The sequence below is a fragment of the Pithys albifrons genome, chromosome 4, assembly GCF_047495875.1.
Source record: "Pithys albifrons albifrons isolate INPA30051 chromosome 4, PitAlb_v1, whole genome shotgun sequence".
NCBI lineage: Eukaryota > Metazoa > Chordata > Aves > Passeriformes > Thamnophilidae > Pithys > Pithys albifrons.
The window spans coordinates 83,241,404-83,257,448 of NC_092461.1; the positions used below are offsets into that span (position 1 = coordinate 83,241,404).

The window sequence follows — 16,045 nt, forward strand, 5'->3', positions numbered from 1 at the left end:
GCCATCAGAACCATTGAACTAATGCAAACTGGTGATTGCTGCATAGGACAGTACTTGTATCATTTCATAGTGTGTTGCTAAATACACACTGCAGAAAGCAAACATTTTGCAGTGCAAGTTTGAATTACTTTCCCACTAAAAAGATCTATAAAGACATGTTCCACAACTTAGAAAAGGAAGCAAAGATTTGGATACACAATAAATGCAACAGATTCAGCAAACAAAATAAAAACAGATTTTAAGTTAAAATAAGGAAGTTGATGCTGCAAACAACAGGAAACAAAGTGAATAAATTAATTGAAAAACAACATGTAAAGAAGACTTGCTGATATGCAAGGCATATTGCACTGGGAAGAAGCAGAAACTGTTCTATTCTGAGAAAATGTAACATCAACTGTCGGGTGCAACAAGTAATACAATACCATTACATTTATCTATTACTTACATTAAAAACTTGACAGGAATCAAGATGAACCATTCAGTTTCTTATTGCAAAATATAACTTAGCACAAAGATAGCATAGCCCTAGAAAAGCCTGTAGGTTCTTTCTTTTTCTAAAGGGTTGAGAATAATTTTATCTTCTGTGACATCTGCACAGACGTGCACAGATTGCTGCTTCTTATGTGAAGAATTTTCTGTGGATACTGCAGGTAAAAACAGGCAATGTGCTTACCCAGCCTGCTACGCCTGATCTCATCGGGGGAGACTGGACGCAGCTTCCTCTCCGCCTTGATCTCCTCCAGGATCCGTTCATGGAGGCTGCGTGGCCGTGGTGGGGTCGGCTTCAGCTTCCTTGCCGAGGCCTTGGGACATAAAGATAATCATACCTACATTAAAAAGTGCTTCCTTGAAAGTAGATTTCACACTTCTTCTTGAAAAGATGTGGAATGTTGTGGTACAATTTTACATGTGCTCAGTTATGAACCTCACACAAATATGAAAGAGGGTTTTATTTTTCCCTGGTGCATCATTATTTCCCAGAGATAAAGGGCTGCTGGTAATAACACCTCTTCATTGGTACATGAAAGATATTGCACACTGTTCTTTTAAGAGATTCCATCCTATACATACAGAAGACAATAATTTTGAAAGCCTATGGCAGAAAATGTAATATTTACATATGTGCTGGAAACAAATATGCTTTAAAAAGCCACTATTTTTGTTAGGAATGAAGCCCACTGGATTACATACAGGATTTAATGGAGGTCGTGATCGGATGAAATCCAGGATTATTTCATGGGCACTCTTTTTTAATCGAGGTGGGATGTCACCATTGACCTGGAAAGGAGAAAGTGAAACATATATTGCTGTGGTTTACATTCATATTCATGCAGATGAGATCAATTGAAAACTCACAACAACCCTGACAGAGCTTGCAGCATTCTGACACCTGCACCAGACATAAAACCCCTCAGGTCCTGAGCAGAGCAACAATTCATATGCATAGCACAGGCAAGCAAAAAACAGTACACAACCGCTTTTCAGCTTTGCTGATAGCTGCAAAATATTCACAACTGCAGCAGCTCTAATCAGCAATACTTAGGATTTTGAAATGATTAAATCAAATGTCAAGGCTGCAATCGTGTCTATGGGAGAAGTACTTTTCCTCCCTGTAAATCATAAATTTCTATACAGCTGGGGCTGGGTGAGGGTTGTTTGCTTTTTTGTTTGGCTTTCTCCAAAGACACAGACATTTCTTTCTCTGATAACCCATTTAGACTTAAACACACCACAGGAAAGAGTACTCAATTCACTATATGCACAGGATATAAAAGAAGGCAGCAGAAGTTTTCCTATCACATAAATAATGTATACATTATAATCTGGGAATAAATGTATGGATTTGTTTAAAAACCCACCTGCCAGGATCAGTCTGCATATAGCACAGTGCCCAAGCACACTGTCAGGGATGAGAGAGCATCCTGTGTAATATATCCTTCTGACACCTTCTGTTACCATACAGTGGCTGGCTATCAGCCCTGTCCTCCAATTTGACAGAAATTCCCATGGCACTGTATTTCTTAGACCCAGTGTCCCCTATTTCAGCACTTCTTTTTCCTTTTTTAAGGGACAGTTGTCTCATTTCTTTGGAAGACTCTATTCATACAAACTCTGTAGCCAGAAAACCTAAATGAAGACACAGTTCTGGTTTGCCAAATTACATGTCCTTTTGCTATTCAGAAGGAATGTTGCCAACAGAAAAATGGGTTTAAATTCCCCTCAAGTTACCTGAATATGATCCCTAATTGAATTTCATCAGTGCCATGCAGCTCCATACAAGCTCTGCCCGCCTCAGACATGCCCTGTTTCCAGGCTGAGGCTGAGTGACAGCCTCCCAGAGAAGACTCATCCCTTTCACTCTAAGGAAGCAGATGCAATCCCTCCTGGGGAATATTTAATTGCTTTCCCAAGGACTTTTTCTGGAGATATCCTACGCCAGACATGATCCAAACTCTATTTGATGCATCCTCCTTAGCTTCTTTAGGAGTGAATTTCATGTCGCTTGGCAGAGAATACCAAGCTGCTAAACCTTGCAACATGCATCATCTTCCCAAAAATAGTGCAGAAAAATTAAAATGGAAAAGGTTTATACTAAATGGTGATTTCACATTTCCTGATGAGGAGAATATTATTTTAAGGGGTGTGATTGATTTCTTCTGTTTAAAGACTGAGCAATTTTTTGAGGCCAGCAGGCTTTGGAGGATTGTTAATGAAATGAGAAGTCTCTCTTCCCTGAGCTACTGTTCATCAGATGTCAAAGCCGATAGCTGAAGTTGAGAATTATTACCATCAGAACAGCCGTTTTGTAACCTGATAATCTCTGTTCCAGCCTTGGGGAGCAACCTTCTGCATGACAATAGTAAATAAATAATACATGGTTCTGAGTCTTTCACCTCTGGGCACTCCAGGCCCTGACTTAATGCCACCAGGGTGTAATTAGTATCAGTATTACCATCTGATTGGCAAAGGAGAAATGTAAGATTTGCCTAAGTGATTTTCCACAGATACATGGGGAGCTGGTGGCAAAGCAAGTGGATGTTTCACAGCCAACAAGCCAAGTGCAGGAGCACCAGTGGCAGAACCTTTGGCACCCAAACAAGATACTGATACAAAAGACACTGAAGGGAAGCTTTTATCCTCTCTGTCCACACTAGATCTATTTATTTACTCAAAATAGCCCTTTCTGTAATGAGCAACTTCAAATGCATTCTTTACTTAATTCAAACTCATGGCTCTTGGTTAAAGTCTAAATCAGAGACATTGCACAGATGCAGCCATGAAACATGCAGAGGAAAAAACACTAAGGAACTTATATTTTTTTCCCCCCACATACCAGATTGACCCTAACTACAAACTAGTATTTAAATAAACACCTCAAAACACTGTAAAACTATACTGTCTTCATGCCTGTAAAACAGCTTTTGTATAACAGTATGCATTAAAACTAGCAGTGTGGAGAAAGCATAACCAATTATTATAAAAATTAAACATAAATACTGAGATATAAACAGCTAAAGCACAGAAAAATTAGCATGTAATCATCTACTCACAAGCTACTACCATCACATTTTAATATATAAATATGGATTCGGAATTTCAAAAAATAACCACAAATAGTACTTTGTTACCTTGGCTCAAGGCCAAAGCTTTGAAAATGGTGATCCCAAACAAGAAGTACATCACTCATAACTTTCACAAAAAATAACTTCTCTTATCATTGACATTCAAATATTTCAGTCATTTATTTGTCTCATTATTAAAGATGTCAGCATTAAGTAGGAGAGTGTTATGTCTAAATAATAGTCAACATGAAACTGATACTGTTTTTTACTATCCAGAAATTTCCATTTAAAAGGAAATTGCACAGACACTGAAACAGACAGAGAGGGTGTGCTACATCATTCCCAGAACAGCTCAGGATAAAATTCAATGGTGAATTTAAGTATTATAAGTAGATATATATTTACCATCTTGCAGTATGCAGACAGCACAGTGTTTTAGTTAACACAGCTGCTGCACAGTGTGTGTGTGACTCCACAGAGCAAGCTCAAGCAGCAGTGTTCATGAACAAAGTGCTCTGGTACTTCCCATCGTAAGGCACTGCATTCACACTGCTGCTTCCATGCAGTTATTGTAGAAACAAGCTTATGGTACCACCTGATAACCACAGTACTTAGACAGAGTCACCCCTCTGAATACCCCTAAAGCACGATTGGGAACTGTGAGGCTCCCTGCTCTACTGAGGATGACTACTAAACTTCTGTAGAAACACGTAATGAAGGAGGAAAATGAACAAGCAACGTTCTCTGCTGAAAGCAACTGAATGTCACTCAGCACAACTGAGTCAGAGCTTTGTGTTTAAGGAAACGACAGACTCTACAATGCCCAGCTAGTCAAACTGGCCAAAGTCCTTTCCTCAGTTTCTCCATGTTCTTCTTGAAACATGAGATCTTGCTTATGAAAATACTGTCTGTGCACAGCTGTTACTGCAATTAATGTAAGTACTGTCAGATGCTAAATACTGCAAAGAAATATAAACCAGACACCAAAACCCCACATCACAAGACTCTCAGCTTAGACATTCCAATTACTGGCTATTTTTGATAGTAATAGCTTCAGCCTATATGTTTAAACTCCTATTTTGCAACATGGCCAAGCAAATACCACTAAATCACATGTATGTGTGAAGAGCTTGAATATGAAAACAAGAGTGCTGTTACCTATGAGGAATGTAACTGTTATGTAATGTAATGCTGAGTTTGGATAGGGCAGGAAAAGTACCAAAAAACACCTTAGAGCCATGCATGGAATAAGTAACATAAGAGATATCAGTTACTGTCCAACATGCACTGCTCAAGAAATGCAGTGTATGATGCACATTTTGGAGGGAGGGAGGCAGAAAGGAGAGCTAATTGTGAATCACTGAGATTAAAAACTGTAGCTCAACATCTACGCATAATGAAGGAAAATCAAACCTTCAAGAGTAACTCAACTTTTACATTTCTGCATTACTAAGTGTTGACTCTATCAACGTTCACAATTTTTAACTTCTGTGGAAGTGGGTGCTCCATAGGAGAAAAACGCTATTAAATCTTCCCAGGTAGATATTTAAAGACTGTAAAATGCCAGAATTAAAGCTGTCTTGCTCCCACAACAACCACAGAAATGAGGACTCTTGCATCAGAATAGAGAGATGACAAATCTCGAATTATTTTCATTTGTCCTGAAATAGAAATGCCAATGTCACTGAAACAAATTAAACCAGTCATTTACCAAAAGCCCAGAATCTGACATTTTATGTCTTCAAAACATTTTGGATATTTGCACTATGATGTAAGACAGGTGAGAACAGGTAGCTCTAGTTATTGTTGTCCATCAGTGTGACACTTTTGGTAGCCTGAAACACCAAAATACTTTCAAATAGGAACATCTGTTCCTTTCCTAATTTTTGTTCAGAGTACTAAGCACTCATGGATAGATAAGCTACTCTTTTAAACACAGTATCATATCAATAAAAAGAACAATAAAAATTTCATGTTGCATTTCATGTACTTAAAAATTTACTTAATATCTTGTTATTATTAGTAGCACATGTGTTTTCACAAACTACTAAGTCTAAAACTAATACCTATAAATTGAAAGCAAAAATTGCTTTTAATAAAAATTTTGCCAAACATCCATTTTGACTGATAGAAAGAAACATAACCCATCCTTTCTAGGCTGGCTTAAAATTAAGACTTAGGATTCTTACCCTTTTCTTCTCTTCTCAAGAACCACAATGGTTTTCTCTGATGAGAATACATATAATCAACTTTGACCCATGAGTCAGCTAAAAGATGCTGTATTTATGCAATCTAACTAAACCTGTAATTCTATGGGAATTTTTCAGGCTCTGCACATTCCACGTCAAGCTGCACTCTTAATATTGAACATGCTTTGCACAATCTTCATGCAGACCCTGCAGCAGGATTCAAGTTACTGAATTTAAGGCTTCCATTAAGAAAGAAGTGATTTTTCTAACACAATGTCAGCAGCAATTGTAAGACTGAACCAGCAATTACATCACAGACAGCCCTAGAGGTACTGTACCTGCAGCAGATTGTAATCCCAATTCATATTTACACCAAGAGTTCACTCTGACAATCTATCCAGTAGACCAAATAGCAGGCCAAAAATAGATGCTTGCAGGGATTCTGTACACAATGAGAGTCTGGATGAGCAGAGGAGCAGCTGTGCCTCCAAGACATACCACATAATGAAGAAAATCTCTTCTGAAGAGGCAGGAGCTTGCTTAGTAGGTGATGAATTAAAAGCTAGTCTGACAAAATCAAAATTAGATGACCCAGGGGTTCCCATTCAAACAAAACTACTATTCCGACTGCATACAGTAATCAAGGTCCTGAGGGGACTGTTCCCCTTTGCATGGGCAGGAGGAACACTTAGCACAGTTCTGTGACTTGTTAGGGGAAAGACAGATAACCTCATTACCTGGGTTTGTATTTTACCCTATCGATTTAACATCTCAGCAACATCTGCAGCAGAAAATAAATACATTCGGATAGTCTAAATCCAGATTTTGATTAGGAAAGTACTCGCAGCTCAAACATAAAGGGTATTTATACTACACACTTCCTGCCTCTCTCATCTGCCTCCCTCCACCCTCTCTGATCTTTTCTGGTGGAATCACGGCTTTCTCACTAACAAAGACTGTGTGAGAATTTGACAGAAAAGGAAATACATCTTAACACTGAATATTCTGACAATGCTTCCATTGTAACTAAGTCAGGTGAAGTCATAAGTAAGTGCAGGGTATAAATATTGATTTTGACCAAATACATGCCTAAAGGGATATAAAATGTTCTACTAGAGATGAGGACCCTTTTCAATCAGTTGCTAGCTTATCAAGCAGAACATCTTAATGTTGAAAAAGGTATAACTGAAAAGGACAGAAAGAACAGGGAGACATCAGTAAATATCAAGTGAGTTCTGATAAAAAGAGTGCCTCAAGTCAGTCTTACAACAGGCACCTTTATGAGGATGTAGGAGGAGGAGACACACGAACACTCTCCAGCTTGCTTTGGCTTATTGTCTTGACTTGAAAGCAACAATAGAATATTGTTGCTCAACTGAGCTCAATTTTTACAAATGGAAGATTTAAATTTTTTACAGTTTTTTTCATTCCTTGAAAATGCCTAATAGACCACGGTGACATAAGTTTTCACACACCGTGATACAGGCAACAGATAATAAAAGTTATCAGCCACTGCAGGTTTTCTTTTCCCATCACAGTATCATTCATGGTAGAACTTTACACTCTGGAATTCCAAAAAACTATGCTGTAACTCAAGGTGAATATTCTCTCCAATAAGAAAAGTCTAAAATAATCTCTGAGTAGAAAGTATGACAGGACTTCTGAGATGACTCTTAAGGTTAACACAAAACCAACACAAGTCATTTGTTCAAGCATAGGATAGGTAGGCATGTCTTTCAGAATCTTAAATGCCTGCCATATGGAAAACAAAATACACTACATGTATTGGTTTCATGTTTCCCCCCTCAATGCACTACGTAAAAGTAGGATGCCATATAGAACCCATGAACTTTGGTATCTATAAGAAATAATAAATTCAAGATTCTCAGAAAAAAAAAAGAGAGTACAAGGATATAAAAAAGGGAAAACAACATTTCAGATTTGAGAAATTCTAGTGATTCTCTTGACTTACCATGACCTTCCTTAAGGTGTAGCGTTTGGATCTAATGTCATCCATCAGCATCTCATAGGGTGTGAGCTGATACTCTATTGGCAGTGGGTTGTACTGACGCTCTTGAACTTTCTTGAGTTTAACACCATTCCGTAAATCTCGCATCACTTGCACCCAAAAACGAGCCTGAAGGGAAAAGGGAGAGAAATTTTATTTGATAACTTACCCTGGGATACCACTTCAAACCAAAGTTGTTCATTTTCCTTCCAGGACATCACCAAACATGTCCAGCTGTACTATTTTACTTTTAATATATCAACCATTTTATTTCATATAAGCCTAACTTTAACACTCATGAATGTAACAAAACTTTGCTGCAACTCAGCAGGACTGCTGAGTCTCACCTCAAATACAGAAAAAGGATTTGAAATTCTCATGCCTTACATCTATATTCCCACTTCAAGTATACCGCAAGCATGTCTTTAAAGTTTTTAGACTTGTAGCTAATACTATGGGAATTAAAACAGTGAATCTGAAACTATGTTGCCCAGAACTTCCTTGAAAAATTTCTCAGTAGTTGTTCTTCAAATAGCAATTTTGAAATGGACTCCAAATTCTAAGGTCTAGCAATAACCTCTCATTAGTCAACTTCCTTTTGCTCTGCCTATACGAGCAACACACACTAACACTTCCCTCTCATTTTGTGGAAAGCAGAATGGTTGGAGATAAAAAAAGAACAAGTGGTGGGTAGAACACTGGGAAATGGAAATCAAGTCCTTTCAAGGACCTCATAATATTCGTCTATGAACTGGCAAGAATAGAAAGTAGAAAGTAAAATGAGCTGCTTCCTGGTTAAGAGTTCCCCTGTAACCTTTTTCTTTCATCATAGGAGAAGCTCAGCTGGTGGCTGTGTCTACTGCCTGGCTGTCCCTCTGAAGGGCAGTCAGCAGGATATTTGTCTAAATGTCCAGTCTTTTTAAACTGCAAAAGTTTCTCCATGAAAACAGTCTGAAGAAAAATATATTGTTTGGATACTTGTATTGTTTCATCTGTCTGCAAACGAAAGATGAGATTTCATTTGGTTCTAACTTGTAGTGAGTTGCTATTAATTCACATCTTAAAAAACAGAGACTGATTTTAACATAGTACCATGGAATAGTTTCGGTTGGAAGGGACCCTAAAGCTCATCTAATTCCAAACCCACTGCATTGGGCAGGGACACCTTCCACTAGAACAGGTTGCTCAAACCTGTTACTGTGCCTCATCACCCTCATTGTAACAAACTTCTTCCTAATATCAAATCTAAATCTACTCTCAGTTGAAATCCATTCCCGCTTACACTGTCACTACATGTTCGTGCAATAAACCCCTTTCCAGCTCTCTTTCAGGCCCCCTTCAGGTACTGGAAGGATGTTCTAAGATCTTCCTGGAGCCTTCTCTTCTCCAGGCTGAACAAGACCAACCCTCACTGTCTGTCTCCACAGAAGAGACGATCTAGCCCTCTGATCATCTTTGTGGCCCTCCTCTGCACTCACTCCAAGAGGTCCATGCCCTTCTTATCCTGGAGGCTAAAGAGCTGGACACAGTGTTTCAGGTGTGACCTCACGAGAACAGAGGTAAAAACACCTCAGGTAAAGAACTACAAACTACTAGTAATGATGCTGAATCAGTATTCAACTGTTGTCTTACCCAGTCAGCATTTTTTAAGTCATCAAGATCTGTGCTGGATTCATCACTTGCCTCTTTGTCCATTTCCTGAATCTTCTTCAGGTTCTGCCAATGAAAAGAAAATGAGTCAATAAATGAACAGTGGCATTTCTCTCAAGGAAAACCGAAGCTTCATTTTTGACATCTGTTGTATCAGGTTGTTTGCGTATTCTACTGAATGTTTTATGACTTGAATGTTAATACTGCAAAAGTAACTTGAAATACTATTTCAATGTATTTCTCTTCCTTGAAAAGTGTACCTTAAATGCTGGGGAAAAACTGTTCAGTTTTGAGTATGAACGTAGTTCAGGTAATAACATGCTGGAGGAAAAACTATGCATGGAAATTTTAATATCCCTAAAATTGGGTTAAGCACAGAAAAAACCCAAACCAACCACCTAGAGGTACATTAAGCTATAACAAATCAGAGGTCTGACAGGCGTATTTATCAAAAGTATATTTCTTACTTCTAAACACTCAAGCTCTTCCCCTAATGGAACTGAAAAATCACTCTCAATTCAGCTTCTGAGTTTTCCAGAAAAAATAAAAGTAAGCATATTTTTTAAAACATTTTTTTTCCTGGAAGTGGTTCCAAAACTACCAGCATTTCAGTGTAAGAAATGGAAGTACTGGCAAAGTGCTTAATTTGCACGTTTAACAGCGCAAGTATCTACCAAACCTGGCTATAGAGACAGCAAGTGTGAGTCAGCTACCACAGAGGTTTTGGAAAAAGACCAGGTGGGTGCTCTATTGTCTTATTTATGTAACACAATTGTTTTCCCATCGAAGAAGGAATACTACCATTGCCCTATATAAACAAAATACCTAATTTACAGGAAGACTCTAAAATACATAAATTACCTACACTAACAAAAGCAGATATATTACAGGACAATGTGGGAACGTTTTGGCATGACTTGTAGTATCACAGCAGGCTATCCAAAGGGGAAAGAATGTCTTTATGGAAATTTGTGGTGTCCTGGTGCTGTGGTCAGCATTCAGTCTGACACTTACAGGCAACTTCCCTCTCCAAGAAAAAAAAAAAAAAGAAAAATGCAAAGAATGGGTAAAGGCCTTGCTTATGTGTATTTTGCTATTCAGGGTTTCTTCTTTTCTGTATTATACAGTTGCAATAGTAATTTTAAACACAGTATCTGTGAACTGCAAATTACTTGCTTTCTTTCAAACTGCTAGGATGTATTGAAAAACTGCAAAATATAAAATTGTTCTGATACTTTCTCCTTTCTCTCTGTAACCAAAAGATAACTTCAGTAAATGAGCTCGCAACTGTCAGATTTGCTCCTCCTTTTCATACTGCAAGGTACACATTAATTTTTTAGCTGCTTAACCTATACTTCGAATGTTCAACAAGACTGGTGACAACCACCCATCTCAGCAACCATGTTCCCCATCCTACAGTTTACTGGGCTGGTTTATGCCCAAAGGCTGATGCCTTTGACTGACATAAATATTTCATGAAGCTAAAAAGATTACAACCTGTTTTTCTTAACAACAGAAAATAAAAAGAGGGGAAAAAACCCCTGAGCAGCTGAGAGATCTTCCAAATAAGGCAACCATCTAATTAGTTTCTCTGGAACATAGCTAGAGGGGAAGTTTCTACCCAAGCAAGCACAGGTGTAAGTGACACTGGCTACCACGCACTGGAGAGCTGCAAGAGCAAAACCTGCCAGCCAAGAGATAAGCTTCTCCCAGTGCAATTTAGGGTACAAATGAACTGGTACAAGCACAGGCTACTGCCAAAGCCAGGCTTCTATTACTCCCCATCCTCGTGCTGAGTGCTCTGGATGCTGCCCTTGCACTGGCAGACACCCACTTCATAGGGGTAGTTCATTCCCCTCCCCGGCACCTGGCTCAGACCCCTAAATGCAGCTCACCGTGCAATTAGTAGAGAAGAGGACAAAATAAAGGCAATTCCACCATTATAGAAGTTACAAAGCTTTGAAAGACTGGGGATAAAAAAATGCAGCAAGTGCTTTATCCTTGCAGGCAGTGCCTAGGATGGCTTCTTTAACTGTTCTACATCTGTCAGGTGCTGCTCAGGAAGGAATAAATTCATTGTGACAAATGATTATGTTTAAACTTCTAGACTAAATGGAACATTAGGATTTCCCTCCAGCATCTCCAGCCAGCATCTGTGGGTTTCTGCCTCTGTTTCTAATTGTAAATTATAGAAACCAGCACATTTACTGTCATCCAAAACCTGCAACTAACCTCAGCTGCTGTGGCCACTTGCACTTACCCTTGGGACAATGGCTGTATTACAGTATAATAAATACATGGCCTAAAAGGATTTCCATTTCGGAAAGCAGAAACATCTTAAAAAAGGTTATTTTAAATGAACCCAGAACCTCAGACCCACACCACAGACCTGATTCACCTCTTACAGCCTGGGCGTTTGTTCAGGAAATAAGGGTTGAATGTGTAGGAAATGAACGTTTCAAGAGCTTTCCCTCTACCTTTTAAACCATTATAGCATTTGGCCATTTTTTTTGAAGACTGCATTTTGTGACAAAAGCTAGTAATAAAAATATCAAATCTCTTCAAACCTCTTGCTGCACTATTATAAGCAGGCACTTGATTTGCTGCTGCTGCTGTGTGGCCCACATCTGAGATGCACTCTGCTGGGCTCAGCGACAGATGGGAGTTTATATAAGGCACTTGTCAGCACAGTGTCAAAGACTCACTTCATAAAATGGTCTCTAAAACACAAGGCTTTAATGAACATGGTTTTCTAGGGAATCCAGATCTGAACTTTGCCTTTCAGGAATTGCAGAACACAGTCTACTGCAGTTCCCAGTCTATACCCTAAATTAGGAATAATTTGTTAACTGTGAAACCAATAAAATATTCTAGGCTCAATTTACAATACATTACATGCACATAGGGGAAAAACTGCTTTTATATATCTTCAGTTATTCAGCTTGGGTTTAAATTCCAAGGACTTGGCCAGAAACATTATTCTGGTTCTTTGAAAAGACCTAAATCCCATTTCACTCAACCACTGGGATAGGATTGGTTAAATCAGTCCTTGAAAACCTTGAAATAATATCAGACAAAGTTCTTCATATGTAGTGGTATGGGTCAGGGCACCTTGCTCAGTTCTGGAGAGGGCAATATGCTGCTCAACAGAACTGCTGGAGAGGAGGAAAAAAAACCCAAACCAAATGCAAGGAACACTAATTGAGTGACAGCGCCTGCACCACATAAGAAAATAAAACCAAATCCGCCCCCACCAAACACAAACCAGCAACATTTTCCCTTATTAAAGCTCCTAAATTGAGGGATCAAACAGATCACGATGGAGCTGCAAGCCTGATGAGAACACAGTTGCAAAAGTGGAGTCACCAGAGGCCTGGAAATGTAGGAAAAAGTGAAGTTATGAGAAGAAAAGTTTGTGAATCAAATTCTTTCTCCAGTTGTGCTTTCTGAAAATTCAAGCAGCAGGATGTTTGACAGCTTTCACAGTCACAAGACTTTTAAGAGTAACATGGTTAATGACCATTATTTCCAAAATAAGTTAGCCATTAACATTGCTTAGGTACCTATTAACTGCATCAATTATCATATTTTGTACAAATAATACAGCAGTATAGCCATGCTAAATGGAACGTAACACCTGACTTCTTTCATTAACTGTTTTTCAATTGAATCTTTGCATGGCATGAAATTAGGAAAAAAAAGAAAGGAACAATTTTATTTCTAAGCATACTTAATTGGAAGTTGTATGTTTACATTTCACACAGGTCAGATTGAAATATATCCAGGCAGACTGAAAGAATTATGTTTTTACATCAGAAAGGACAGAAATGAAAGTCGACACATTTTAAAAGAACAGTACAAAAATGACAGATTGGGAGCTTTCTCTGTGTTCTACCAAAAACTTAATTACACGGCACACTGTGGATAATGAAATCATGGATGAGTTTTTGATGAGCATGGAGTTTCACTGCAATCAGAGATTCAGGCAATTATAAAAATATACGAAGTCTTAATTACTCTGGAAGGAATATTAATCTTGATGCTTTAGGGAGGACATCAATCTCTAAAAATCATTGAGATGTAAATCAAACATACTGCCACAGATCAGCCTACTGGACACTTCTGCTGTATTTTATGCTGACCAGCATCACATGGGTTTTTTTAGCACCAGCTGGCCCAGTCCTCCTGCTCAAGCAGGGCTACACAAGGCCAGTTGCCCAGCATTATGTCCAGTCAGCTTCCAAATACCTCCAAGAATGGAGACTTCACAATCTCTCTGGAAAACCTGTGCCAGTGCTCAGCACAGCTGTGCCACCCTCACAATAAAAAAAGTATTTATTGATGTTCAGAAGGAACCTCCTGTGCCTCGCTGTGTGCACATTGCCTCTGGTCCTGACACTGGGCACCACTGAGAAGAGCCTGGCACTGTCCTGTTTGTATCCTCCCTTCAGGTATTTGTAGACATTGGTGAGATTCCCCCTGAGCCTTCTCATTTCCAGACTGAACAGTCCTGGGTCTGTCAGGTTTTCCTCACAGGAGACCTGTTTCAGTTCATCACCTTCCTCGCCCTTCCCTGGAGTCTCTGCAGTATGTCAATGCTTCTCTTGTACCAGGAAGCCCAGAACTGGACCCAACACTCCAGCTGTAGCCTCACCAGTGCTGAGCAGAGGCGAAGAATCACCTCCTTTGACCTGCCGGCAACACTCCTCCTAATGCAGCCCAGCACACCATAAGGCTTCTTTGCAGCAAGGGCACGTTGCTGGCTCACTCAGCCATGAAGTACACATGGAACATTAACTTCACCAGAAGGCAAGCCTAGGCAGAGAGGGGGAGCTGAAGGAGGACTAGGGCAGATACACCATCAACAAAGCAGGTTGGCAATGTGGACAGCAGCACAGGTGAATCCACTGCATGATCCAGGGCAGCAATTTCTGCATTCCTTTGCTTGCATAGATTCTCCCTCTCTCTCTTAGTCACACCTGATAGCATTTCGGAGCAATGTGTGAGACCTTTTCAGATACTCCACAGCAGGACCATTTGCTTTATCTCATGAACATCATTTATTTGCACCTACAGTTCTTTCTTGGCTAGGTACCAACAAAGGTTAGCTCAATGACTTTTGGATGATGCCAAAAAAGATTAATCTTTTCTTCTCCATGGCTCCAATTTTTTGCAGATATTCCAACTACTTTGCCCCTTGCCACACACCCTTTTTTCCCCTTGCCTTTCCTCCATCCTGTGGAACATTTCCCCCCAGAAACAATTAAAAAAAGGGGGAGAAAGCCTCCTTCTGTAGAATTTTCCTACTGGAATTTTGAAAGCTCACTTCTTGAGATGAAATACAAGGCATACTCCATCTTTTTCATCAGCTGTAAATGTTTAAACAGCAGGACAAAGACTTAGGAGCTCTTGGCCCATTAAAAGATGGCAGCAGATGGTACCCAGGGTGGGTCTGCAGTATAAGGGTACCTTTCACAGAGCCTAAGTAGCATACAGATCCTACAGCAAGATGAAAAAACACCTCAGTAAACTTGCTAGAAAACTTTCACCTTGCAAAAGGAAGTTAGATCAAATTAGTTAACTGAATTTCAATTGTTTGAAATTTGGAGTTGCTGCTGCTTTTCCACAGAAATATTTTTACTACTGTTACTCTAACTGTAGTTGTTTAGTTTTTTAAACTCTCGGACTAGTAGTATCACATCTTTCTCTTCTGGCCTGTCCTGTGCATCCTCTACATTAAACATTTCTTTCTCTTACAGAATGAAAATATCAGCTCCTTGTCTGCAAGTCAGCTTTACTGCTGACCTTTCATACACAGGGACTCAGACTGGAAATAACCACACGGCACCAATGTGACAAAGTGCCTTAAACATTGTATTTGACATCCATTGAGATGACGTGAACAGCTCACTCATTGCTTCATCATTTCTGATTAACACACTCACCCAAATGGATGTTAGTAAAACCCTTTCTGAAACTACGTTCCATTTGTTCTCTGACAGTGATGTTCACATGATAGACTGGGGGAGCACGTGACTCCTCAGTATATGTATTAGTAATAAAACATATTATGACTCCATAGACCTATCCCTCCTACCTCCTGATCCATTCCTTACGAAATACTGTAACTTTCAAAATCCTGGTAAGTTTTTAGAGGGCCAAATTGACAACAGCATCACAGCAGCAATTTTTCTGTCTCTTTCCCAGTTTATTTCCCTTCTAAAGCTGTTCTAGGCTGTAGCATAACATAGGGCAGATGTGGTTCTCTCTGAGCAAGTTCTGCAGATAAAAATTCTCCCTCTTCCACTACAGTAAAGTTGGCTCTTTAAGTGTTCACTGAGCAAAAAACTAAGAAACTCCTCTGTTTCTTGGGAAACAGATACCCAGTTGCCATTCAGTGGCCCTAGAAGGAATCCAAATAATTTCCAATTAATTTTTATCCATAGGAAAGTTATTTTAAGTAATTTTAGAGGATTCCTGCCACTTTTTGGAATTTTTAATTACATTTTGATCTCACATCCACTACTATATCAAAACGTGAGGGATTCTAAAGCCAAATAAAACTATTATTTTTTGAAATAAACTAATAGTTTAAAATTCATGGCATCTTTAGTGTCAAAACCACACTATCACAC

At 39.1% G+C, this 16,045-nt stretch overlaps 1 protein-coding gene across 5 annotated transcripts in view; it reads right to left on the reverse strand.

The window, feature by feature from the left end:
* The window catches only part of SPIRE1 (spire type actin nucleation factor 1), a 127,984-nt gene that overhangs the window by 28,369 nt on the left and 83,570 nt on the right, over positions 1-16,045 (reverse strand). For all 5 annotated transcript variants that reach the window (XM_071554858.1, XM_071554855.1, XM_071554857.1 and 2 more), the window contains exons 5-8: positions 9,393-9,476; positions 7,725-7,889; positions 1,192-1,278; positions 674-803 (exon numbers count right to left, since the gene is read on the reverse strand). In XM_071554858.1, coding sequence (XP_071410959.1) covers positions 674-803; positions 1,192-1,278; positions 7,725-7,889; positions 9,393-9,476 — 466 coding nt within the window. The remainder of the gene's footprint in view (positions 1-673; positions 804-1,191; positions 1,279-7,724; positions 7,890-9,392; positions 9,477-16,045) is intronic.